Genomic DNA, 27,545 nt, shown 5'->3' with positions numbered 1-27,545 from the left:
CCAAGCTGGATCTTGAACTCACAGAGATCCACCTGCTTCTGCCTCCTGAGTGCTGGGACTAAAGGTGTACACCACTGCACCCAGCTCGTTTGTTTGTTTGTTTGTTTGAGACAGAATTCCTCTTGTGCAACAAAAACCTGACTGTCCTGGACTTTGGAGACCAGGCCTACACCACCACACCCAATGATCCTCACCCACCCCACCCTCTGAACTTTTATACACTGTGGTTTCAGGTCTCCTCTGAGAAATGTGCTATGAAATGTTTGGTCCCCGTCTTATATTTCTAAACAGTGTCTTAAAAGAACAGTTTTAAACTCAGAGAAAACCTTACTTACTAGGCTTTCATAATGGATAGCACTCTTATTGCTGTGCTTCAAAAACACTTTGAACACTTTGCCTCACCAACAGTAAAGGTGTTCTCTTATAGTTTAAGTTTCACATCTAGATTCGTTTAAATTAAATGTTGAATAAGGAACCAACTTTAGGATTTAAACTCATCATAATTCTCTTCAGCATCCCATGTGCAGAGATTACAGGCATACAAATTGACTATAAAAGATCTTTGGGGTGTGAATATCCATCTGTTCACTGTTCGTTGCCTTTTAAGCATTTTATTTTTTTTCAAATACTAACATGTTTTACTAAGGGGCAAAAGATTTTCTAAAAATTATATAAAAAGTCTTACTCATAAGAAGGATAGATTAATCATAGAAAATCATTTATTATGAAATTCATTTGTTTCTCTGAAGAGAAAATAAGACTAACTTAAATATATATACAACTATTTTAAAATTTAATGTAAAAATAATAATTATAAAAAGCCAGTGAGAGCCGGCCACAGTTCAAATGCCTGTAATCCCAGCACTCAGTGAGGCAGAGGTAGGTGGATCTCTGTGAGTGTGAGGCAAGCCTGATCTATAAAGCAAGTCCAGGACAGCCAACGCTACACAGAAACCCTTTCTCAAAAAAAAGGGGGGGTCCCAGTAAGATGGCTCAATAGGTAAAAGCACTTGCTTCCAAGCCTGACAACCTGTATTCAGTTCTTACAGACCCACGTGGTGGAAGGAAAGAAGCTATCCCCATAAAAATGTTTCTGACCTCCACACATGGGCCAAAGTATATGCATATAGACACAAAATAAGTTTTTTTTTACCCTGAATCTGTTGATACACCCAGTTTTATTGATGTCTTCCTTCTGTCATTTTGTGTCTTCCTTGCAGCCATAAACATGGTATTTGTCAGTTTGCTTACTCTGTCTTTCTGGAATCTTTTCAGATCCACGAGAACGTGTGAAGGAAGATGACTTAGATGTTGTTCTCAGCCCACAGAGACGAAGCTTTGGAGGTGGCTGCCATGTGACAGCTGCTGTCAGCTCCCGGCGCTCGGGGAGTCCTTTGGAGAAGGACAGTGACGGGCTTCGCCTGCTTGGTGGACGAAGGATTGGCAGTGGGAGGATAATCTCTGCCCGGGCCTTTGAGAAGGATCATCGTCTTAACGATAAGGACCTTCGTGACTTGAGAGACCGAGACAGAGAGAGGGACTACAAGGACAAGCGTTTCAGGGTTTGTCCTCTGGCCCCCTTGGTTTTCAGTTTCCCCTTGGAAATTGGATGCTCACCTCCTTTGTACTGCATTACTTTGTTGTTGCTGTCATACTGGTACAGAATCAAACCCAGAGCCGCACACTTGATAGCAAGCGCCAAAGCTCTGAGTTGCATCCTCGTAACGCACCCAGTTACTTTGAAAAGCTAGGGATCACAGCCCACTTTTTTTTTTTTTTTTTTTTAAAGATTTATTTACGTATGCAGTATTCTGCCTGCATGTGTGCCTGCGCACCAGAAGAGGACACCAGATCTCATTCTAGATGGTTGTGAGCCACCATGTGGTTGCTGGAAATTAAACTCAGGACCTCTGGAAGAGCAGCCAATGCTCTTAACTAACCTCTGAGCCATGTCTCCAGCCCCGAATAATTTGGATTTTTGTTTTGTTTTTGAGACTTTTTCTTTTTTTCTTCTTCTTCCTCTTCCTCCTCTCCTCCTCTTCTTCCTCCTCTTCTTCAAGACAGGGTTTCCCTGTGTAGCTTTGGCTGTCCTGCAGCTCATTTTGTAGACCAGGCTGGCCTTAAACTCACAGAGGTCTGCCTTCCTCCTAAGTGATAGGATTAAAGGTGTGGGCCACCACTGCCCACCTCACAGCTCACTCTTAAACTAAACAGATGTACTCCTGTGTGTAGTTCAAGAGTGGTACATACTTCAGATTCACAGCACAGCATCTGCTTTCAGTCTCCAGCATTAATTCCTTAACACTGGTTACAGTGCTTTCACTAGAGCTTTGCAGTCTTTCAGTTTGGCTTTTTGTCCTTTTTCAGAGAGAGTTTGCAGATAGTAAACGTGTCTTTGGTGAGCGTAGAAGGAATGATTCATACACTGAGGAAGAACCAGAATGGTTTTCAGCTGGACCGACAAGTCAGTCTGAAACCATAGAGCTGACTGGCTTTGATGATAAGATACTAGAGGAGGATCACAAAGGGAGAAAGAGAACAAGGCGGCGGACTGCCTCTGTAAAGGAAGGTTAGTACAAACTTTGAACTTGTTTTAAAATAATACATGATTATTGTTTTAATTGTACATTTAGTGATGGGTGCCAGTTTATAAATAGCAGGTTTTAGTGTTTCAGCTTCATTTTGAGGCAGGGTCTGCTTGTAAAGACAGTGCCTCCCAAATCTTCAAGGCATACATATCTTTATTATGATTATGAAGTGTACTCATAAGAACTCAAACTTGGGGCTGACGGGATGGCTCAGTGGTTAAGACCACTGCCTCTTGGGTTCCAGAAGACCCGGGTTCAATTTCCAGAACCCATACGATAGCTCACAACTGTCTATAATTCCAGTTCCAGAGGATCTGACAACCTTACACAGACATAAGTGTGGGCAAAACACCAATGAACATAAAATAAAAATAAATTACTTAAGCCCTGCGAGGTGGCACACACCTGTAATCTCAGCACTCTGGGAGACAGAGGCTCTATGCATTAGAAGCCAGCCTGGTGTACAAAGCAGGTCCAGGACAGGCAAGGCCACACAGAGAAATTCTCAAAAAAAAAAAAAAAAAAAAAAAAAAAAAAAGGAAAACGAGAGACTAGAAGAACTCAGACTGTACCGGGCACTTATTTCAGATAAAATTTGAAAATAATTACATATTGAATATATTTAAAAGTGAGAGTATATGGTACAGTACCATTCTTTTTGTAGACTTTAAATGCAGTAGGCATTGTTTTTATCTTTATGTATGCGCTCATTCCTCTGGTGAAGGGAATTCATAGGTAACTTGCAAGATTCTGGGGTTTTTATTTTTGGTTTAGTTTTCTGAGGAGTTTCTCTGTGTGTAGCTTTGGCTGTCCTGGAACTCAGTCTGTAGGTGTGGCTGTCCTTGAACCCTGAAATCTTCCTGTCTCTGTGTCCTGAGCACTGGGATCAGAGGTGTGTGCCCGGCTGGAAGATTCTGCCTAATTGCCTTTGAGATACACCATTGTCTCACTCTTCACCAGAATAAAGCAGCATTAGCTAGTGTGGCCTTTTACCTGATGGTAGAGAATCAAGTGTCTGTAAGAAAATGATGTTTTCTATGACTGAGATAAAATCCAAATTTCAGCCATTCTTGTAGAGTTTTGTTTTGGAACAAGGTCTTATGTAGCCCAAATTGGCGTCAAACCCATTCTGTAGCTGAGAGTGGTCATGAATTGTACTGCACTGTAATCTTTAGTACTGGGATTAGAGTTGTGTATCACCAGGGCCATTATGTTATTGTTTATTTGTTTGAATGATTTGTATGTGTGTGTTGCTGGAGGATTCAACCCAGAGCTTCCATGTAAACTGGGCAGACACTATAGTCTGAGCTACATCCCTACCCAGCAGTTTTCTTCAGTTTTGTTTCTGTATTATTGCTGTGTTAGAGGTTGAACCCAGGTCCTTGAACTTGTAAAGCAAATATTCTACCACTGAGGTATACCCTTCTTCATTGGTTTTCTGTTGGTTTGGGGTTTGCTGTTTTTGTTGGCTTGTTTGTTTTTGATGTACAATCTGACTTGGATATGCTCTCAAGGATGGCTTTGATCTTCTGGTTTCCTGCCTCTGTCACCTGAGTTCTAGAATTAGAGGCATGTGCCACCAGGCTCAGATTTATGCAGAGCAGAGGAATTGAACCCAGGGGTTTGTATTGGTTAGGGCTTTTCAGCCTTTTTACTTGTATGTATATGTATACATATGTGCTGTTACCCTAAGAGGCCAGAAGTGCCATATCAACAAGGCATTTATTATGCCTGATGTGGGTGCTAGATTCTGAACTCAAGTTCCCCTGGATGAGCAGTATGGTGGTTTTAGTCACTGAGCCATCTCTCCAGCCCTGTTTTTTTTTTTTTTTTGGGGGGGGGGTTATGTATGTGTCTGTGTTTTAAGAACTTGCAAATAAGTGGGCTTTTTCTTTTTTCCTCTTTAGCTCATATTTTTCTAAATCTAAAATATTACCCACAAGTATTTTGCTTAGTCTGTCTTCCCATACTAGAAGAAGTGGACATTATTGAATTTCAGATATGCCTGGCCTTGTAGAATAAGGCCATCTGATTGGAGCAGGTGATCTGCCTGTAATGATCTGTCTCCCTAGAGGATTGTAATAAATACCAGAATTCTAACAACAGCAGCAATCACTGTAAGGGGAGGGGGGTTGTTTGTTTTTATTAAAACAGAGTGGGCTTCCTGGAAGGGGTGACAGTGAAATTTTACATGTAGTGGACCACAGCCACTTGTAGACAAGTGAAAATTGTTCATGTACAGTTAAGCCAGATGCACAAATAAACAGAAGCCCAAGTTCAGTTCCTAGTCCCACATCAAGCTGCTAAAAAACACATGTATATGTAGCTAAGTTTCTAAGATGGAGCCAACAACCTCCACTGGCCTTTCCAGATGCGTGTGTATGTGTGTGTACACAAATAAATAAATACGTAATTAAAATTTTTTTCCCGTTTTTCAAGAGAGTTTCTGTGTGTACTAGCCCTGGCGCGCTCTCTCTCTCTCTCTCTCTCTTTCTCTCTTTCTCTCTCTTAAGGAAAGAAAGCTCAATATAGCATCGAAAACTTGACATATTTAGGAATGGGGCCACAGTCCTTTCCCTCCTCTGTTAATGTTCTGGGTACTTGGCAACGACTATTTAATTTCCCTGAGAAGGGACGCTAAATGCTTTATTATAGGAAGTGCAGTACCTACCCAGGAAATCTGTTTACAGTCATGTGTGGCTCTTGTGCATGTATATTGAGGGCCACAGGCACAGAGTAAGACTGGAGTGTGTACTTGAACAGGTTATTTCTGTCCTGGTTTTGTTTTCAGGCATAGTGGAGTGCAATGGAGGGGTGGCTGAGGAGGATGAGGTGGAAGTCATCCTGGCCCAAGAACCCTCTGCTGATCAGGAAGTTCCAAGGGATATTGTCCTACCCGAGCAGTCCCCAGGAGAATTTGACTTCAACGAGTTCTTTAACCTGGACAAGGTGCCGTGCTTGGCTTCGGTGAGTGTAACTGCTCATTGGCAAATGTGGATGGAGGGGTTAGAGAGCTGGCTTAGTAGATAAAACCCTTGAAGTGTAAGTGTGAGGGCTGAATGAATTTAGATGTCTAGAACTCAGATAAATGTTGGCAGTGTGGTGGCCCTCCTATAATCTCAGAAAGTAGAGACAGGGTTCTTGGAGCAAGCTGGCTAACTGAACTAGCAGTGTTGGTGAGCTACGGGTTCAAGTGAGAGACCCTGGCTCAGTTTATAAAGCAGAGAGGAATGGAGGAAGATGTCTGTCATCAACCTCTGGACTACCACTTGCACACAGGCATACACACCCAAACGTGTGTGCACCATACACAAGAACATCATATATACATAGCGCGCGCGCGCGCACACACACACACACACACACACAGAATTTTTTTAAATATATAGAATCTGGGAGTGGAGGTACACACCTATAATCTTAGCACTTGGGATGCTGAGACAAAAGGAGTTTGAGTCTGAGGTTATTAGCTGGAGCTGCATAGTCATTTCAAGACCAGCCTGACTGTATAGTGAGACCCATCTCAGATAATCTTTTAGTTTAATTTAAAAAGGATGGAACATATTACTATGGTTAAATTTGACCTAGTGTTTTTCCCTCTCTCTCTTTTTTTCCCCCCTTCAGGGCAGGGTATCATTTGTTTTGTTTTGAGACAGGGTCACTCTGTGTAGCCGTAGATGGCCTGGAACTCAGAGATTCACCTACCTTTGCTTCATAAATGCTAAGATTAAAGGCATGTATCACCACTTCCCAAATATATATGGAGACATATAAAAATATATATGTTTAAATCAGTTAAAAAACTACTAAGGATAGTTGAAATATCACAACTTCTAGCTCTTCCATCAGGTGATAGCAAAGAAGGACATAGCAAAGGATGTCCTGATTTAGTAGTCATCATGGTGTTCATTTCGTGTGTAGGAAGGAGGTCTTGCTGTCAGACTCCCCGCTTCCCCCTGTGTTAAAAAGACCAAACTTGCCATGTGTAATTTCATACACCTTTAATCTCTACTTGAGAGGCAGAGGCAGGTGAGTCTCTGAATTTAAGGCCAGGCTGGTCTACAGAGTGAGTTCTGGGACAGCCAGGGCTACACACAAAGAAACCCTGTCTCAAAAAAAAAAAAAAAGAGGGGAAGGAGAATTTACCTTTAAAATGTTTTGGTTTTTATATGAGTGGGTGCATTCACACTCACAGTGTGTATGTGGAGGTCAGAGGACAGCCTTATGGAATTGTCTCCTTCCACCTTCAGGTCATCAAGCTTGTATCATAGGTGCCTTTTTACTTGCTAAAACCATGTCACCAGCCCTAAAATTTTACATTTTTAAACATTTGAAACAGTAACTATACCTTTTGGGCTGTTTTTGTTTTCCTTTCTGTTTTGGGATATATGTATGTATTTATATTTAATATATATAATTCCTGTTTACAGTAAATTGGTTGTATTTTGCCTGCACTTACTTGTTCCGCTGACATGTACTGTTTATGGTGCTTTTATCTCCGCTTGCTACACTTTGACACTTTGACTGGAGTTGTTATCCTTCTGTATATTTTTCCTTTTGATGTTTGTTTTTTGAGATAGGTTCTCAGTGTGTGACCCTCGCTGCCCTCATCAACTTCCCAGGTACTAGGATTACATGTGTGACACCACCCTTGGCTAAAATAATGATCATTTCTTAGCTCTAATTTCTATCTTTTGGCATCTCAAGGTTGTCAGGATTGAACTGCATATTTCTTTTAATCCTGAGACTACCAGGTTGGAAGCAGGGGTTTCCTTCAGTCGTTCCATCTTAAGCAATGTCTGACTCAAGCCATCAGCAGTGTCAGACTGTTTCACTGTGCTGTTGAGTTGTGGTGTTGAAACTGAATCTCCTGAGAAGTTGGCTTTTCTAATGCGGCAGATGGTAGAGAACTGCAGCACCCTGTAACATGGAGGTTTTGCTCTGTGTGCTTAAGAGCTCTGTGCTGTTTTAGGCCCAAATTTGAGTTGCTCGAAAAGATCCAGAAGGGTCAGCGTTGTCAAAGGTAGTTTCAGAGTCGGCAGCTTAATGTTTAACCTCATGTCCTTTCCTATAGACTGTTACCTTAGTCCCTCTGTCTTTCTTATCAGATGATAGAAGATGTTCTGGGAGAAGGGTCAGTCTCTGCCAGCCGCTTCAGTAGGTGGTTCTCTAACCCAAGCCGGTCAGGGAGCAGATCCAGCAGCCTCGGATCCACTCCCCATGAAGAACTTGAGAGACTCGCAGGTAAAATAGCTTCACATTCTATCCTTGTATGTCAGTTGAGCCTACCCTGCCATGTTTCATTTTGTCTCCATTAATTAGTGATCTGGTAAGATTAAAGAGGCTTTGGGTACTGAAAAGCCTTCAGTTTCTGTTCTTTTTATGCTTTGAAAGGGAAGTTTTTACTACTCAATGGAACCAACTGTGAATATGTTTATTTACAAAATCAGGTCTGGAGCAAGCCGTCCTCTCTCCTGGACAGAACTCGGGGAATTATTTTGCTCCTATACCATCAGAAGACCATGCTGAAAATAAAGTGGACATTTTAGAAATGCTACAGAAAGCCAAAGTGGACTTAAAACCTCTTCTTTCTAGCCTTTCTGCAAATAAAGAAAAACTTAAGGAGAGCTGTAAGTGTTAAGAATCTACTTTAGCTCTTTTAAGTTTACATGTTCTTAAAAAAATGGTTCCAGTGTCCTGCTTCTCATCACGTCAGATACATGGCAGGATTTGGGAAATGTTTTTCAAAAGGATCCAGGCATGATGCCACATACATAGCCTTGAATCTTTTAAGCTCTAGCTGGTCTAGAACTTGCCATAAAGCCAGGTTGACCTATAACTCAGAACTTCTGGCCTCTGCCTCCAAAGTGTACAAATGACCTCCAGTTTTTCCCTCAGGTCCCAGTTATAACAGGCCAGTGAATGTTTCTGTCCTCTCAAGCATAGCTTGCCTGATCTCACAACTGTGCCTCCATTTGCCATGTTGTCGTGTAGGCAGCAAGTCCTTAACATCAGTTCTGTCAGTCTACGGTGCAGTCTTGTTGCCATTGAGCTGTCTGGGTTCTTGTCTCTGGTAGCAATGTCTGGTAGCTTTGTTACAAGGTATCTTTCTGCGTGACACATAGAATCTGGTCAAATTTTGAGACAGTGTCTCTGTAGTTCTTGTCCTAGAGCTCACCACGTAGTTACCTTACCAAGTTTTGAAAACTCATACCCCATAGGTATGAACTGCTATCCCTGTTCCCCAGCATCTAAATATTTTTGGATTATTTTACTTTATTATTTATGTGAATATCTGTCTTTTTATGTATGTGTGTGGGCTGAGACATACAGGTTCTCTGAAACTGGAGTTGCAGACAGTTGTAAGCTGTCTGGTGTGGGTGCTGGGAATTGAACTTGGGTCCTCTCCAGGCATGTGCCACTCCCCCCCCCCCCCCCCCCCCCCCCTTTTTTTTTTTAGACAAGGTCTCTTTAGTCCTGGCTGTCCTGAAACTCACTTAGCTCTGTGCCTCTGCCTGCCGAGTGCTGGGATTACAGGCGCACCACCATGGCCAGCCCTCTCTTCTATGTATATGCTTACAGCCTAGTCCTACGAAGAAACTGATTTTAGGAGTTCGGTCTGTCTCTTTTCAGTGTCAGCCTTTGACAGCCTCACTTCAGTTAGGAAATAGTTGTCATGACAGCCAGTGAGAATTCCTACTAAATACGCCTTTGTGTAATGTAACAAGAACTTTCTCAACTTCTCAGCACATTCAGGGGTGGTACTTTCAGTGGAAGAAGTAGAAGCAGGGCTCAAGGGCTTGAAAGTGGACCAGCAAATGAAGACTTCAACTCCCTTCATGGCAGAACATTTAGAGGAGACACTGAGTGCTGTAACTAGCAATCGACAACTCAAGAAAGATGGAGATATGACTGCATTCAACAAGCTAGTGAGCACCATGAAGGCAAGCGGGACTTTGCCTACTCAGCCCAAAGTCAGTGTAAGTATTCAGTACAACCTCAACAAGCCTCTTTGCCCTGTTTCTGTCATCTCCCACTGCGATAATAAATGGGTTTATGAAGGTCTTCTGAGTAGACTGGAAATTTCTTTAGAAGTTGTTTGGTCTTTGGTGTGTGTTTGTTAATTATGGATGTGCTGTTTGTTGCTAGAAAAATCATATCTGTTGATAATGTGTATGTTTAGGACAATCAGGTGATGAATTCCTTTCCTAAGAAAGGAAAATAATTGAGTTGTGCCTACAGCCCAGGTGTAAGAAACACATACCTAATATGTGGGGTCACCATTGCAAAAAGTAGAAAAGAAGAAAGTATTCCTTGAGCTGAACTGAATATAGTGTTGTGTGCCTGTAACCCTGGTATCCGAGAGGATCGGGAGCGTGGGACCAGCCAGGGCAACCTGAGACCCAGTTGTTTGGCTTTTTTGTTTTTCAAGACAGTCTCTCTGGCACTCACTCTGTGGACCAGCCTGGCCTTAAACTCACAGAGGTCTGCCTGCCTCTGCCTCCTGAGTACTGGGACAAAATGCATGCACCACCACCTCCTGGCCATGCCATACAAAAGAATTTTATAGTAAAATGTTTTTAAGATTTCTCTAATTTTATTTGTACTATTTTATTTTTGTCTGTGCATGTTTGGTGCACACAGAGGTCAGAGAGGTGTCAGATTCCCCCCCTCCCCCCGAAACTGGAGTTTCAGATGGCTATGAGTAACCAAGTGGGTGCTAGGAACTGAACCCAGGTCCTCTGGAAGAGCAGCCAGCGTGCTTAGTCACTGAGCCACCTCTCCCCCTCTTATAGTAATGTCTTAATTTTCACATTTTGTACTCACCACTCTCAGATACTTGGATTACCTTTTTTCTTGATAGTCAAACAGATATTTTAAAATACGAAAGATCGAGCTGACTATGTGGTGCAGGCTGGAAAGTGTGGGCAGGATAATTACACATTCAAAGGATAGCCTGGACTAGAAAGACCCCATCTCCTTTTTTTTTTTTTTTTTTTTTTTCAAGTATATATCAAAGAAGTGATTATAAGGCAGTTAAACCCTCTTAAATTAATAATAGTAAAAAGCTGTGACTATTTTGTTGTTGCTGCTGCTGTTTTTCAAGACAGGGTTTCTTTGTGTAGCCTTCCCTGGCTGTCCTGGAACTCACTCTGTAGACCAGGCTGTCCTCAACTCACAAGAGTTTGCCTCTGCCTCCTGAATTCTGTGATTAAAGGGGTGCACCACCACTGCCTAGCTGATTCTTTCCCACGTTTTGTTTTGTTTTGTTTTTTTAATTTCTGTGCATAAAGCTAGTTTATGCAGGTTTATATTTTTGGTTGTGAGCCTACCTTTAATGGCTGAGCCATCACTGTAGCCCCTTAATGCAGGTTTATTACAATGTACTGATTTCTATCATAACAGTGTTCAGAGAGTGGTTTCAGCCATGGTTTTCATATTACACTATTCCTTGGTGATATTTTTGATGAGGAAGAAGACAGATCTGAAAATGAAGCCTACACTCAGCTGCTGTGTATATCAGATCTGTCAAACTGGATTTTTCCTCCTCAGATTTGTTTTGTTTTGTTTTTGAGACAGGGTTTCTCTGTGTAGCCTTGGCTGTCCTGGGCTTTGTAGACCAGGCTGGCCTCGAACTCACTGTTGATCCGCCTGCCTCTGCCTCCCAGAGTGCTAGGATTACAAGGGTACACCACTGTACCTGACTCTAGGAAATACAAGTAACTAAAGTGTCAACAGCAATAAATGTTTGATTCACTGTCTTCTTTTTTTTTTTTTAATACACTTTTAAAACATTCTGCATGCATGTGTATATTTTTGTGGGCATATGTGTGCCATAACTTGTGTAGACGTCAGAGGACAACTTGAGAGAGTGGGTTTTTTCTTTGCACACTGAGTCGTGGAATTGAATTTGATTTGTCAGATAACAGGTACTTTTCTGCTGATCCATTGCTCCAGCCCTAATTGTTTTTGTACCAGGGGAGTGATTTTTCAGCTTTTCCTATCTGGCCAAGTTAAGGTCAAACAGGGGTGCCTTTCCTCCTGCCCTTTTGAAGGACATCTCAGGTTATACTATACAACTCAAAGGGGAATGATCTTGTAAACTACTTCAGAGTTTACAAGTTTTCATCCAAAGAGGTATTAGATTTCCGCACTATCAAATGATTGGCATATGTTTCTAGGCATTATGGTACACATCCTAGCATTAGGGGATTAAGGCAGGATTATAAATTGAAGGCCAACCTGAGCTGCCTGGTAAATTTATGCTAGTATGAGCTATACAGCAAGACCTGGGTCATAAAAACCAGGGCTGCCATGTAATTCAGGTTTCCTTTCTGTTACCTTGGGGTGTTGGCACTGACTCGTTTTTTTCATTCAGTTCGTCATAGGGTTGTTTTTCCTTTCATGTGAGCCTCCAAAGAAGTGGGGGCAAAGAAGGTAGGAGCTGTTGGGAGGAGGAAGCAGGAGGGGAGGCTTACCTGGGTTACCTAGATAGACTCTGTCTTGAAAGAAAAAGAAGGGGAGAGAGAGAAGTAAATTCAGTATTTCATATCTTAACCTTTTTATTTTATTGCACAATATTGACCCTGAGTTTTGAGTGCAGTTGGTTTAATTTTGGAGTTTTATGTATATCTAGTTTAGGGTATGGTGAGGGACTGAGCCTCAGACACATGCTGATAAGAAGGATGGTATAAAAGTAGCTAGATAAATATTTATACAAACGCAGAATGCATCCATGTCGCTTGTTTTATGTGTGAGATCCTGGTCTACTGCTGACCCAAGTCAGTGTCTTCAGTCACTGCTGCAGGACACTAGTTCTCATCTGAGTAAGTACTGAAGGGTATCCCACACTGCATACACGGGATTACAGGCTCTCCTACAATATGCTAAGCCATGTATGAAGTCGCCTATTTATTAGAATCATCTGCATGTAGCCTCAATTCTGAAACCAACAATAAAAGGCTTGGAACCTTCTATGGACTTTCACAGAGCCATCTAATGGAAGGGGAATTATATAAGGAACTGCTGAGTTCAGTGGCCGCACAGTATCTGGGCAGGCAGTAGGAGTTCAGGTTAGATATACACAGCAAAACCATTGCCAGATTCAGAGCAGAGGGGAGACTGAATTTTATCCTGCATATGAGCCTAAACTTAAAATAGTAACATTAAGTTTCTGGGGTTGGACTGGAGAGATGGCTCAGAGGTTAAGAGCACTGTCTGCTCTGTCAGTGGTCCTGAGTTCAATTCCCAGCAACCACATGATGGCTCACAACCATCTATAATGTGATCTGATGCCCTTTTCTGGTGGCCAGGCGCACATGTCGATAAAGCGCTCATATACATAAAGATAATAAATATTTTTTTAAGAAAAGTTTCTGGGGTTTGGGGGGATTTGTTTTGAGACAGGGTTTCTCTATGTTGCCTTGGCTATCCTGGAATTCACCATGTATTCCAGGCTATCCTTGAACTCAGTTCCACCTGGGATTTAAGGGCATGTGCTACCATGCCCAATTGAAACTTTGAAACAGTAACAATTCTGACCAAATTTATTTGTTGTTCCTTATTTTTGTGACTCTTAGGAACAAGTCCAGGACCTCCTACATTCTAGACAATTATTGTGCCTCTTGTCTACCTTCCTAGCCATGTTTTGTGCCACCCAAGCTTGCCTCAAACTTTGATCCTTCTGCCTCAGCCACCAGAAAGAGTAGCTAGCACTACCATCATGCCTAGTCTGTCATGTTTGTTAGTGGTGGTTTGTTTTCTTTTATTTATTATTAGGTTTTTTTCAAGAGTGCACCACTGTGCCCAGCTGTATGTCTCTAATTTTAAATTTACTCTTTTCTGTGACTTGAATAACTTTCTGCTGTTTAATTGTCGACTCTTTGGTAGTATTTGCTGTATTTTTGTGGTCTCCAGTATATACATTGTGTTGAAGTTGCAACCAGTTTTCTTCCTTTATTTCTCTTTTTAGCGAAACCTTGAAAGTCACTTGTTGGCCCCTGCTGAGATTCCAGGCCAGCCTGTCCCTAAAAACATTCTACAGGTATGTTAAGTCTTACACTGGTGCCTCAAAGTGACCGATGTGTTGCAGCAATCAGAGATAAACTATTGCTGGGAATGCTATTCTAATACCAGTGGGCTGGACATGATGGCTTTGAATGTTTCCAGATGTTTGTATTTTCTGTGGAACTTGAGTGCCTAATCTGTATTTACAGGACTGATGTAAAGCAAATTGGTAGCTAAACATATGGTAAAATGCCTTGTGTGTACAGATTCCAGATCCTCAATATTGCATGAGAGAGTCAGTGGCTAGCGTCCAAAAGGGAACTCATATTTCCAAACTTTTTTGACTAGAAGGAAAAAGTAGGTTTGTTACAATGATCTGACATTTCTGCCTACAGGAACTTCTGGGTCAGCCAGTTCAGAGACCTGCTTCTTCCAATCTTCTCAGTGGCCTTATGGGAAGCTTGGAGCCTACCGCATCTTTATTGAGCCAAAGAGCGCCCTCTCCTCCTATGACACAGGTGTTTCAGACTCGCGCAGCCTCAGCAGATTACCTTCATCCAAGGATACCATCACCAATTGGTAACTAGTGCTTTCAGTGCTGGGGTTGAACCCAGAGCCTCATGCCTGACATTGATGTAGGTTCCCAACTCAGTAACTGCTCTTAAGCATATCTATCTTCCACTTGTGTCCAGGTAGGTTATACTTGTTCCCTAGACTTGCAGTCTTTTTGAAGGGTATGCTTAAAGAATTTTAAAGGAAATATATAAATGTGTTATATGATTTCTGTAGAGAGTGAAGTCAACATGTTCATAGTAAACTTCTTTATATAGCTCTTTACAGAGAATTCAGCTGAAAATAATTAATTTGGATCCTTAGGTCTCTCCTCAATAAAGAACTTTAGGAAAGCCAGGAGTAATGACGGTACACTCTGTAGTGTCTGCATTTGAGATGAGTCAGGAGAATCTTAAGTTTTAAAGCCACCCTGGGCTAAATAATGAGTTTGAGGCTACACAGGCCAGCCAGTCACAGAGTAATGATTTTTTTTTTTGGCATGCCACTGAAATTGATAAATGGTGAGCTGTGAAAGCCTGTAGTTGTTTGAGAACGTGCCTGGAAGAAGCAGCTGCGGCTGCCTTAATGTTTCTACCACCGAACCACTGGAGGCTGCTGGCTCATTCCCTTTGCCAGTCATATGCCTTAATATTTGTCCATAGTTGTATAAAGTTGTGTGGAAAGAGTCTGAGCTTAAGCTTCAGCTGGCTTGACACGCATGGACAGTTTGCTGAATAGAAATGTTGTTGGCTAGAGAGCTGAAAAAGGACAAAGGAGACAGCTTAGTGGAAGGTTACAGCAATAGTGAGGCCATTAAGAGCTCTGGTTAAGATCCACATACATGTTGTGGGAACAGAGGGGCAAAGGGGCGTCTTATCAGGCCAAAGCAGCAACACTTCCTGTTAACCAAGGGCCAACATGCTGGTGGGGTGCTGTCCTGGGCTCTAATGCTTGATGATCATTGATTCTGAAATTTCCTGCAGGTTTCCCATCAGGACCCCAGCAGCTACTTGGAGATCCATTCCAAGGCATGCGCAAGCCCATGAGCCCTGTCACAGCCCAGGTCAGACCCAGTCTCTTTTCCCCTTCACCCTTGCTCTTGGTTATGGAGTAGAGGAATTATATGACAATGAAATACGTGGTTTGTTCTGCAGTGACTATAGTTGAAGTTCATACAGAGGAGAAAATTGCTAAGTGATGAGTACTGTTTACATTAAAAAAAAAAAAACTTTAGGATTTACTTATTCTATGTGTATGAATGTTTTACTTCCATATATGTTTGTATACCACTTGTGTACCTCATTGCCCAAGGAATTTTCAAAAAGGCATCGGATCCCCTGGACCTAGAGTTATGGATGGTTGTGAACTGCCATGTGGGTCTGGGAATTGAACCCGGATATTCTGCAGTAGTAATAATGCTCTTAACCACTGAGCTATATATAAAATCTTAAAATTATTAAATATAAATATAATTTGTATTATATATAAATATATCTTATATATTTATAATATATAAATTTTTAAAATATCATTCCGTAGACAGCAGCATAACTTACTTAGTTATTTATAGTAGTCAGTTTTCTTACTACTGTTTAAACCATGAGGCAGACCTTTGTGGCAATGCATTGAACTGGCTTGTCCTTGACTGTCTTTCCCTGCTTTCTCTGCTGAGCAGATGAGCCAGCTAGAACTGCAGCAGGCTGCCTTGGAGGGGCTGGCCCTACCGCATGACCTTGCAGTACAGACAGCACCTTTCTACCAGCCTGGTTTTAGCAAACCACAAGTGGACAGAACCAGAGATGGACTCAGAAGCAGGTAAATAATCCTACTTAGGCAGGTTCGGGTGCTGATTTGTAAATACAGTCTTCATGAGATTGGTAAATCATATATCATAAAAATAACCTGTTGCATATGCTAATCCAAGTGTAAGGTACAAATTCCATCCCACTGCAGATGCTCTCAGTAGAAGTACAGTTGAGTTGTCTAGGATCATGCCATGTGCCCTTAGCCAGTATTATCATTTTGTCTCCCTCAGAAGTGACCACTGTCTAACCTTTAAAAATAATTAGTACCTTAATTTTGTTTTATAATTTTGTATAGTTTTTCTGTTTGTCTTATATTTTTGGTCTTTCGAGACAAGGTTTTTCTATGTAGCCTTTGCTGTCCTGAAACGTACTCTATAGACCAGGCTGACCTTGAACTCAGAGATTGGCCCTGCCTCTTCTCTCCTAAGTGCTGGGACTAAAGGTGTGCACCACCTTCGACCGCCTGGCTGTTTTGTATTCTTATTTTTTAAATGATTTTTGGGTTTCAGTTAACTAAATAGTCAGAAAGTCCAATATCTCAGAATTGGACCTTACAATTTATTACAAGTAAATATATCTTTTAAATTTAACTATTTAAAAATACTATCAGTATTTCTATCGGTTTTTTGTTCTGTTTTGATTTTTAACAGTACTGGGGATTGAACTCAGGGCCTTGGACATGCACTCTGTTATACACTCACACCTACTTGGCTAAACTGGAATTCCCATCAATCTTCCTGTGTCTGTTTCTGGAGTGATGGCATTGTGTGTGCCATTATGTTGAGCTCAGCCCTTGGGCTTTTGATTCATGGCCTCAGTATCACTGGCCTTGAACTGTGTAGCCTTTCCCTCTTGTATGCTGGGATTCTAACTTTCAGATTCTCTTAATGTAGGATTGTTACAACAGTTTGCTGGTAGAGCTAATGGATGAGAGCTTTTTTAAGATTTATTTTATTTACTGTGTATGTATGCACTTTCCACATGAGACTGCATGTGTCTTTGTGAGTTTATTGTGCCATAGTGTGTGTACAGAATCCCAAAGAGGTCAGAAGGCTAACTGGAACTGGAGCTAAGGTAGTGGGTAGTGGGAGTTGAACCCTCTTGAAAAGCATTTTAACTGCTGAGTCATCTCTCCAGCATAGCTTGGTTCTTTTGTTTGCTTCATTCTTTTCTTAAATTGTACGATACCTTGTGCATGCTGGATTTTTTGATTATGTTTGTTTTTTGGCCTACAGCATAAGAGTATAACTTCCTAGAGACTTCATTTGTTCTGTTCCTGTTGTGTCTTTAGTACTGACAGTGTTGCCTAACAGTGTTTACAATAAGGAGTGAGTGATAAATTATGTGAATCTGAACCCTCCAGGTTTGGGGATCTTTCCCATGTACACTTAGAATACATTGCACATGTGCTGAGACTTCCTCTTAGGGTAGCATGGAGTTGTTTTTAACTCCATTGGAAAGCTTACAGATTTAGGATCCCATACTTACCTGATTCAGAGGATTATAGTCATTGCCTGTAAGCACAATGAGGTACTCACTAGCCAGTGAGCACACGTAAGCTTTTTTGTCTACCAAATTTTCATGTCAGCCCTGTTTTCTGTCTTTCCCCAGGCTAAAGGAGAATAAATAGAATAGCTAGGGATAGAAATCCCAGCACTTGGGGGGCAGAGGCAGGAGGGTGTCTGATTTCAAAGTCAGTCTGGTCTACATTGACTTTGACAGGTCTCTTGATCATAGGCATAGATCAGGTGTGATGAATTTAACTGGGTTATAAAATATCTGATGCTCCCAGTTGACGGTTTGATTTGAAATACTATCTCGGATACAGAGCATCAGTTGCATTGCAGGCACTGTTAATTACTGCTACCCCCTACCCTCTGGAGTATACCAACCCCCAATGAAGGCTTCTAGCTACCCTACTAATTGTAGTCCAGAATTAAACTATGTACCAGTGTAGATGACCCTTCATACTCTTGATTCCCTGTGCTCTCTGCCTGAACGCTTCTTCTAACCCCCTCTTACCTCTGGGACAGGGTTTCTCTGTGTAACCTTGACTGTCTTAGAACTCTCTGTAGACCAGGCTGGCCTCAAACTCACAAAGATCCACCTGCCTCCCAAGTGCTGCCATTAAAGGAGTGCGCCACCACTCCAGCTTCTCTTTAGCTTCACACTGCTCTCACCTAGCTTAATGCTGCTTCTTCCTCCAAGTAACTTCTTCGGGGTCTCTGGAGTTCTGATCCTTATTACCTTCTGCTTTATTTTCCCACTATAACTTATTTGTGTCTTCACTGATATCCCCTGGTTTGCCTCAGGTTATTGACTGTTCCTACTACAAAGAGCTTTTTTCCTTCCCTCAGAATTTAGCATATAGTTTTTCATATTTTGAATGTTTGAGAATGTTTGGGTAAGTGACAGTATAGTAAGTTCTTGGACTGGTCTTGAGTTACATGGTTTTAGAACTTGGCATTCAAGTAGCTTGGAGCTGACGCTGTTAATTGATTTGTTGACAGGCAACAGCGAGTGACAAAGTCACCAGCACCCATGCACCGAGGAAATTCCTCTTCCCCAGCTCCGGCTGCCTCCATCACAAGCATGGTCAGTGACCTTTAGTAACTGCCTGACTTTTAACATTTCTCCATCTTGCTCTCTGTGTTGTACCAGCGTGTCCCATGTCTCTGAATGCCTTCCATAGGAGTACTGATTTTGTACATCTTGTCTATTAGGTCTTCCCCTAACCCAGTATTCTAGTAAAGAACATTTTCTACGTTGAGGAAAGTATATTCTAGCAGATAGATGTACTTGCACCAGGACACAAGAAGCCTTCAGTGCTTAAACAGCTGGGCCTGGACTGGTGGCACATGCCTTTAATCCCAGCATTTGGGAGGCAGAGGCAAATGTATTTCTGAGTTTAAGGCCAACCTGGGCCTATGTTAGGGCCTAATGAGACCCTGTCTTAAAAAACAAACCAAAATAGCTGGTATGGGGAAGTAGAAGGAATAAGGTACAGCAGGAGATGAGAGAGGAGTGACTCTTCATATTACAGGGGCCAGTGAACATGCCGGCAAGTCCACACATTGCTCTCCCTCTGTAATGGGTTTATCTGTGGTGATAGGTCTAGCTCATAGACCTTCATTACCCAAAGTTGGCAGGCAAGGGGAGAAAACAACTGTCCTGTGCTTCAGGACTCCATATGGGTCTCTGCACTCAAAGGCGCTTGCTGTAGAGAAACTCTGGAAGTAGTTTTATTCATGAGTTAGGCCTGTCTCCTGCCTTGAAATTTTTGGGCACATGCATAATAAAGTCATTAGGAAATAAACCAACAGGAAAGAAGACCCTCAATGAATGGTAAGTCCTAGTAGATGGCGAAACCTTAAGATACCTTGTATTTTTCTTGTATGTAATTTTAAAAATAAAAATACTAAGAACAAGGGGTAGCATAGATTGAGGTTGGCTCTGAAATATCCCTTCCCTGTTTACCAAGGCATAGTTCCAGCCATACCCGTCCTCTTTCTAGCCCCATCTCAGGCTTGGATAAACAGAACAGAAACAGATACATTTTTACAGGGTTGTGAACAAGGACTGAAGCTCTTAGGACAACGACTACTTGCTCCTTTGTATTTTCTTCCAGTAGCTATATAGACCAGAACATTAGAACTGCCTCTGCCAGTGTAGGTGAAATGGGGTCTCTTCACCTTGTTGAACACCAAGGGCAGGTGCTTCATAGCCCAGTAGTCACGGGCTCCCAAGCATGTTTAAGACCCTAGGTTTAATCCCCTGTATCAAAAACAAAAAAAAAACAAAAAACAAAAAAAAAAAAAAAAAAGCACTGGCTTAGTATTAGGGAAAGGCACTTGAATATGCTGAGTCTGCCTCTTCTTCTCTGCAGCTTTCCCCTTCCTTCACCCCTACCTCAGTGATCCGGAAGATGTATGAAAGCAGAGAGAAAAGCAAGGAGGAAATAGCACCAGGAACAGTGGTTCCTGGTGATGGTAAAGAGGATACGCAGAAGGCCAGCGAAGGTACGGCCTGCCCTGTGTCAGAGCATAGGCATGCATGACTGCAGTGTCAGGGAGATGTTGGTGAGCTCACAGTCAACTTGTTCACTTAACATTGTGGCCAGCTGGATAAAGGTGTTTTAGTTTATGATTCTTACTAGTCTTCCAAGCTGAACAACAGCAGCATTTGGTTTAATACAGTTCAGCTCTTTGTAACATTTTTGTGCACTGCCTGTGATATGTCTGCACCATGTGCATCCAGTGCCCAAGGAAGCCAGAGGACATCAGGGCCCTACAACTGGAGCCACAAGTCGGTGGGAGCCACCATGTGGGTTCTGGGAGCAGGTCTCTTCAAGAACATCAGTGCTTTAACTGCTGATCTGTTCTCTAATCCAAGCTGTTTTGTTTTGAGGGACAAGGTCTCCGGAGCTGTGTGGCCCAAACTGGCTGTATACTGGATCCACTCCTTGCCTTTTGTCCCAAGCACTAGGGCTAAACTTGTTATGGATTTTGTTTGTTTGGTTTTGCTTTATTTGAGACAGGATCTCACTGTGTATCCCTGGCTAACCTCAAGCTCACAGACATCTACTGGTCTCTGCCTTCCAAATCCTCGGATCATCATCCATACACCTGACAACTTGTGCTTTTTGCTTTGAAATAGTATGTCAAGGTTTTTTGGGCTGTGTCAAAAATCCTTCATGCACTGGGAATGGAACTCAGTGGTAGAGTTGCTCCCCTCAAGAAAGGAAAACAATATCAGATGTCCATTATTCCAGCAAAAAAAAATTTCAAGTCCTTAAAACTTAGCTTCTACAAGCTGGAAAGATGGGTCAGAACACGGGTTCCTCTTCTACAGATCTTGGGTTCAATTCCCAGCACCTACATGGAAGCTCTCAACCATCTGTGATTTCAGCCCTAGGGTATCCAGCATCATCTTCTGGCCCGCTGTGAGCATTGAAGTCACATGGTGCACAGACATACGTGTAGGCAAAACACCTATCCGTATCCATCTAATCCATGATTAAAACAATTTTGGCATCCAGTCCCAGCTCAAGGCCTTCCTGCCCTGTGACCATAAGTCAGCTCTCCTGGGCTTCTAGAGTTGCAGGTGTACAAGAACTGCCAGCTTTTTAAAAACTAAGTTTTGCTGGGTTGATGGGAACTGAAGTAAGTTGGAAAAGGATGTCAATACCAAAATATTCTGTGATTGAATCCTTACAGAGAACCTGCTATCATCCAATCCCATACCCAATACTGATCAAGACTCTTCTCCTACGACAAATCCTAAACTTTCGACATTACAGCGGTCTTCGTGCCCTACCCCACTGTCCCAGACCAACCGTTATACCAAAGAACAAGATTATCGACCTAAAGCAGCTGGAAGGAAAACGCCCACCTTGGCATCCCCGGTTCCAGGAACACCTTTTCTCCGACCTACCCACCAAGTTCCCCTCGTCCCTCATGTTCCTATTGTTCGGCCTGCTCACCAGCTTCACCCTGGGTTAGTCCAAAGGTTGATAGCCCAAGGAGTACATCCACAGCATCTTCCAAGTTTGCTCCAAGCTGGTGAGTTTCTGATTGGGTATGGGCATTGGTCCTAGTATAAAAATTGCTGCCACTAATAAAAGTGTTACATTATGGCAGGTATTCCAAAAAGAACATACTAGATTCTTCTACCTAAATACTGGGCAGTAGGTCCAAAGCAGTCTCACCCCTTTAGCCCATGAAATGATTAGGAAACCTGCCAGTCAGTGCTGGCACAGGCTTTTTAATGCCAGCAGTCAGAAGGCAGGTGGATGTGAGTTTGAGGACAGCCAGGGATTAAAACCCCTTTTTTTTTAAGGGGGGGAGGGGCACCACTACACCCACATTTTTATTCTTGTAAGTTTCTAAATCAACAACAATGTTTGGCAAATTTTGAAATGTCTGTGTATACTGACCCAACTTCTCAGAAGTTTCTTCATCTCCCCCATCAGGTGTGCTTCCTCCTGGGATGGACATGGCTCCTTTACAGGGACTATCTGGCCCACTGCTGGGTCAACCCTTGTACCCTTTCTCTGCTGCTAGTCACCCTCTCCTAAGCCCTCGTCCTGGGACCCCTCTGCATCTGGCAGTGATGCAGCAGCAGCTACAGCGTTCAGGTGAGGTTTGAGGATAGGATGGGCTAACGGACCACACCAGAAGTTTGAGACATTTTCAGTAGCAATATTTTCATTGACCCCATTCCTTAGCTTGTCCTTCAAAGGACAGGTGTCACTAGAAAAGCAAGTGAAGTAAGCTGACCTTTAAGGTCTCTGGAGTTATTATTACTACAAGGACAGTGGGAGCCGGGCCTGCTCTGGCTTTGTCTTTCACCTCCTGAAAGGCTGGAGATCTTTCCTGATCAGCCTTGGTGTGTTTAGGTAACTAACTGATGGCTCCAGGTACCTTTAGCTTTCCTGTCTAGCATTCTGCACTTGTTTGGGAAGGCCTGGGTTAAATCCTCTGGAGATCTTTCCTGTCAGCCTTGGTGTGTTTAGGTAACTAACTGATGGCTCCAGGTACCTTTAGCTTTCCTGTCTAGCATTCTGCACTTGTTTGGGAAGGCCTGGGTTAAATCCTCTGGTAGACTTTCCACCCCTAAAAGTAACAAACTATTCAAGCAAAGTAAGTCAGAAAATACTACCAATAGTGACAGCAGGGATTGGATTATCTAAGCGCTTTCTTGGTAGACTCATGGAGTTCTGTGGGTGGGGTGTGGATGAAGCAAGGCCTAGTATAGAACAACTTTGGTTCACTGACTCTTTTCTCTCTCTAGTTCTGCATCCTCCAGGCTCTGGTTCCCAGGCAGCAGCTCTCAGCGTTCAGACTCCTCAGAACGTGCCCAGCAGGTCAGGCCTGCCCCACATGCACTCCCAGCTAGAGCATCGCACCAGCCAAAGGAGCAGCTCCCCTGTGGGCCTTGCCAAATGGTTTGGCTCAGATGTGCTACAGCAGCCTCTGCCCTCCATGCCTACCAAAGTCATCAGTGTAGATGAACTGGAATACAGACAGTGAGCAGGGTGGGCAGGCTCACCCATGTCTGGACCTGTGGTGGCACCCTGGTCATGACTCATTCCCCATCTTTGTTTATGGGCTTTTAGATTGGAGCACACTGTGTGAAGATGTTTAGGGGACCCACATACCTACATTATGACAGAAGGCTACTAAATTATCAAATGGAGCCTACATGGTCCACGTACGGGGGGGCACAGTATTGTCAGTCCTGTAAAGTCTTTCTTTTATAAAATATGTGAATGAAGTGTTGGTGTCTAGAGGTGACACCTAAGGGTTCTAAGAAAATAAAATGTATAGACCCTTATTATGTACAGACCTGTGTATAGACTTTTGTACATACATATAGGATAGCTTTTTTGAACTTATACATACAGCTGTACATAAAGTAGCTATTAGTTAGGCCTGTGTCAACTGTTTGGATTTTTTTTTTTTTCACTTGTATATTTGGGACTTTTTCTTTTGGTTTATTAAAGTTGCATATGCCACGTGTGTGAACAAAGTAACTGGTACTGTGTTTATTTCCCCCATGAATCTCAGTTTCTAACACAGAAACAAGATATTTGATTTTAGCTTAGAAGTTCTGGAGTTTTTCCTGAACATAAAGTATAGATTGTAGCAAATACAAGGGTATCTTAACTAAAGGTTTTCCAATCCTTTTCTTACACTTATTTTCACGTTAATTTACCCAATTACTAGGTAATTATGGACATGGGGCCATATATGCTATTTTAACTCCACTGTAGAGATTAAAATTAAACCATTCTCTTTCTTTCATAGTACTCTGTCAGATTTTTACTATAAGGATAAACATAGTCTGTGGCTCCCTCCCAAGTCTTGACAATAGTATAATCTTTCAAATGCCCACTCTGCTCTGCACTGGGAGACAAGGGATCACTCTTCAACAATGCCTGGCTGTGAATTAAGATGAGTGCAATCTCGTGCTTCCAAGCTTATTAGATATGCTCAGGCTCTTAGAGACTCCTCAGCCTCAGAAACCTGCTGTGTAGATTGACACAAAAGAATCTGGAAAAGCAATTGCAACTGTCAATGGAGGAACACTAGTGCACTTTCCCCACGTGTCCGGCTGAGGCAACAGAGGACGCGTCAGGTTGAAGCTGGTAGAACAGATTAAGACAAATGAAGCCACAGACTAACTGGCAAGATGAAGCAGAAAGGAAGCAAGGGCATTAAGCCTAAGCAGAAGCTAGACAGACTGAAGAAAGGTGGAAGAAGCTATAAGAGTTAATGGTCAGTTTTGCCTACCTGAAACTTCAATACATAAAGACAGTGTTCCAGGGGCTAGGGCCTTACAGAAAAACAAACAGGAAGAAATGCTTAGGGCAAAAACAGAGGTCTTAAGCCAGGTGCGGTGCCTCACGAGTGTACTCCAGTTACTTCATCAAGTTAACGCAGGAGGATCACCTGGAGCTCCAGGCCAGCCAGCCGGAGGTTCCAGCCACACTCGGGGAAAGGGGTCTTTGGAACAAGTTTGTTGTCATCTAGTATGCATCAGATGAGTACTTGGGGCTGGAAAGATGAGAAAAACCAAGGCTTAAGAGAAGCTTAAATACGAAATAAGCACACAAACCTACATCAGGCCAGGAGAGATGGAACTACAGTAGCACTGCCTGCTCTTCTAGAAGACCCAGGCTTCGTCTCAAGAACCCATATGATGGCTCACATCTGTCACTCCAGTTCCAGGCACACAAAGGCAAAACACCCATATATACATAAATGAAAAATAAAAACCAACATGAAAGAGGGCATGTGAGATAAGAGAAATAACAGTGCTTCCCAAAGGAAGTTGAGGAACAACGAATCCTTTGGAAGACATGAATCAAAGTGGGAAGAGTATACATAGGGGCTGGGTCTTGCCACTCTTACAAGCGTTATGGAATGAGACATAAAGATAATTTACAGGAATAAAAAGTTCTTCAGCTCTATTGCCTTTCTCAGCAACCTAATGAGAAAAATGATTTGATAGTTTCTTAGAGCTACATAGTACGACACTGTCAAAAACAACAAGAAATTACTATACTCTGGATATTACTCAGCTCAAGGTTCTTGCAGACATTTTTTGATTTTCAAAAGGAGTTAGCTACCCCAAAAAGCTAACAAGCTGTAGTAAATAGAATAGGTAAGAATCTATGAAAATGCCATTTCAATGATGAATCTAATACTTCTCTCTTCAATAAGCTTTAGCATCCTAACTAATAAATGGTGCAGAATAGAAGCCAAGAAAACAAAACAGGAAATTTAAGCCATGCCATAAGACTCAAACCACCAGACTTCCTTAGACAACAGGAGAAGGGTTGTAAGAACGCACCTCGATGGGTGAAGTGGAGTATGCTTTTTCCCAACAGTTGGGAGGAGGGACAGGAGCATCCCTTAAAGGCCAGCCGGAAGAGTTACATAGCTGGGACCTTGTCTCCTTGTTTGTTTTTAGAAAACGGTTTCTTCTGCGTGCAGCCCTGGGTATCCTAGTATCCGATCCGCAGACCACGCTGGCATCGGAATCACTGCTGCTTTTGCCTCCCAAGCGCTGGGATTAAAGGCGTGCGCCATGACCACATGGCTGAAACCTTGTCTCAAAGCCAAAAAAAAATAAAGAATTTACCCCTCCAGAGGCAGGGAAACTTAAGAGTTTATTTAACCTGGCTCTATTTTTGGACTGCGTTACGCTATCTTCTCATAATTAACTATGCACATAAAACACTTCAAACGCCACACCTAGTTACCCCTTGAACCCCTTTCAAACCTTCACCTCCATCAGGCTACACATATTCCCATCTCTGAACAGTAATATGGATTTGCCCATAATAACAGACCTAGAAAGTCACTATTAACGAGTATTCCCATGGGGCTGGAGAGATGGCTCAGAGGTTAAGAGCACTGGCTGGTCTTCCACAGGTCCTGAATTCAATTCCCAGCAGCCACATGGGGGCTCCCAACCATCCGTAATGAGATCTGGTGCCCTCTTCTAATGCGTAAGCACAGGTGCAGGCAGAACAATGTATAGATAATAAACAAATACATCTTTAAAAAAAAAAAAGAGTATTCCCATTATTATAGGTATGACTAGGACTGATCTGGCCTTACCTGGTTCTAGGTGCATATGCAGTAACGTAAACTGTCGTCTAAATCACTTGGAGGGGAATCTAACATAACACCTTATGCCTACTCATGACTGGGTGTATAGATGACAATCTAGATGTAACTCGGGAAGTGACATGCAATAGGAAAAATGAATATATAACCTATAAATAAAATAGAAAACACCAAGACAGGCATCATGGCATGTGCCTTTCTTTAATTAGCACTCGGAAGCAGAAGTAGGAGGAATCACCTCAGTGAGTTCAAGACTAGCTGGTTTGGGGAGTAGAGAGATGGCTCAGAACACTGGATGCTCTTCCAAAGGTCCCGAGTTCAATTCCCAGCAACCACATGTCTCACAACCATCTATAATGAGATCTGGTGCCCTCTTCTGGCCTGCAGAAGAACATGCAGGCAGAATACTATATAAATAACAAATCTTTTAACAACAACAACAACAACAAAAGACTAGCCTAGTCTACAAGGGTAGTTCCAGGACACCAAGACAACACACACCTTGTCTCTAAATATATAAAAATAAAACAACTTTTAAAAGATTTTAAAAATAGAGAACCCCAAACTCTGCATTGGTAACCAGCCCCTTTCTTTAGACAGCTTGAGAGCCTGGGCTGTATAGCACTACATCCTTGAGTACTCCCACTCGGCCTGAAGTCAACCTTTGACAGTGTAGCTACCCCCCATAATCTACACTATTGTTTTACTCCAAATAAACTTACTTGCTTCTAAATGCAAATCCCTGTGAGGACTTAGTTTCAATTTTTTGGATAAGAAGCCAAAAACTTGGAAATACCTGACCTGGATCCCAACAACTGGCCGCACATTTCCAGCCAGTGTTCCTGACACAAACTATATCTTCCCTTCAGAACCATATAAGTCCCAAATAAAAGAAAAGGTAAATGTATTTTGTTATGAAGTCAAAGTCAAACTTGAACTAACCACACCATCAAGCATGATCCTGAACTCCTCGAACACTCTTGCCTTTACCTTTCCAAATACTGGAAGGCCACACCAGGCTGAAATAAAGCTTCTCAAATCCTGTAGGGCTAGAAACTGGGCAGGGGACAGGTGAGGGTGTTGTGGGGAGAAAGGTACTGAACGATGGACTCAAGGCCTCTTCAAAAAACATTGAGGGCTTCTTGCACAGGATTTAGATTACCTTCTCTCTTCAGAATCTTGAAGTGTTAAATATTTAAACAAAATCAATCTTCCTTGCTTGGCCTGAGGATTCTAAAATTCTCAACAGGCTCTCATTGGAGAGCAGACCTAGCTGGAAATTCCACAGCTCTGAAAGCTAATTCTTCCTTGTAGTGTTGGGATAGGCTTTCAATCATATAGCCTATCAGACAATGTCCCTGTGACACACCAGTCTGTATTCTGAAAAGCAACTACCTCAGGCAAAAAAGGCCTACCTGAATCCAGCAACCATGCTAAGCTCAGGAAAAAAAAAA

The 27,545-nt window shown here is 42.4% G+C and overlaps 1 protein-coding gene across 4 annotated transcripts in view; it reads left to right on the top strand.

Annotated features, from left to right (window-relative positions):
• The window catches only part of Eif4enif1 (eukaryotic translation initiation factor 4E nuclear import factor 1), a 45,482-nt gene extending 21,035 nt beyond the window's left edge, over nucleotides 1-24,447 (top strand). For 3 of the 4 annotated variants that reach the window (XM_055623816.1, XM_055623815.1, XM_055623817.1), the window contains exons 5-19: nucleotides 1,276-1,562; nucleotides 2,368-2,569; nucleotides 5,380-5,555; nucleotides 7,697-7,832; nucleotides 8,039-8,218; nucleotides 9,336-9,568; nucleotides 13,561-13,632; nucleotides 13,991-14,174; nucleotides 15,131-15,210; nucleotides 15,823-15,962; nucleotides 18,463-18,547; nucleotides 19,839-19,971; nucleotides 21,169-21,513; nucleotides 21,924-22,088; nucleotides 22,745-24,446. In XM_055623816.1, the coding sequence (XP_055479791.1) occupies nucleotides 1,276-1,562; nucleotides 2,368-2,569; nucleotides 5,380-5,555; nucleotides 7,697-7,832; nucleotides 8,039-8,218; nucleotides 9,336-9,568; nucleotides 13,561-13,632; nucleotides 13,991-14,174; nucleotides 15,131-15,210; nucleotides 15,823-15,962; nucleotides 18,463-18,547; nucleotides 19,839-19,971; nucleotides 21,169-21,513; nucleotides 21,924-22,088; nucleotides 22,745-22,983 (2,657 nt within the window). In that variant the 3' untranslated portion in view covers nucleotides 22,984-24,446. Of the gene's footprint in view, nucleotides 1-1,275; nucleotides 1,563-2,367; nucleotides 2,570-5,379; nucleotides 5,556-7,696; nucleotides 7,833-8,038; nucleotides 8,219-9,335; nucleotides 9,569-13,560; nucleotides 13,633-13,990; nucleotides 14,175-15,130; nucleotides 15,211-15,822; nucleotides 15,963-18,462; nucleotides 18,548-19,838; nucleotides 19,972-21,168; nucleotides 21,514-21,923; nucleotides 22,089-22,744 lie in introns of all 4 variants that reach the window. The other variant, XM_055623818.1, reaches the window with a different exon arrangement.
• Nucleotides 24,448-27,545: the final 3,098 nt, after the last annotated feature.

This window comes from Psammomys obesus, unplaced genomic scaffold, assembly GCF_907164565.1.
Source record: "Psammomys obesus unplaced genomic scaffold, mPsaObe1.curated_primary_1811, whole genome shotgun sequence".
NCBI classification, from domain to species: Eukaryota; Metazoa; Chordata; class Mammalia; order Rodentia; family Muridae; genus Psammomys; species Psammomys obesus.
This window is presented reverse-complemented; position numbering and strand designations above follow the sequence as displayed.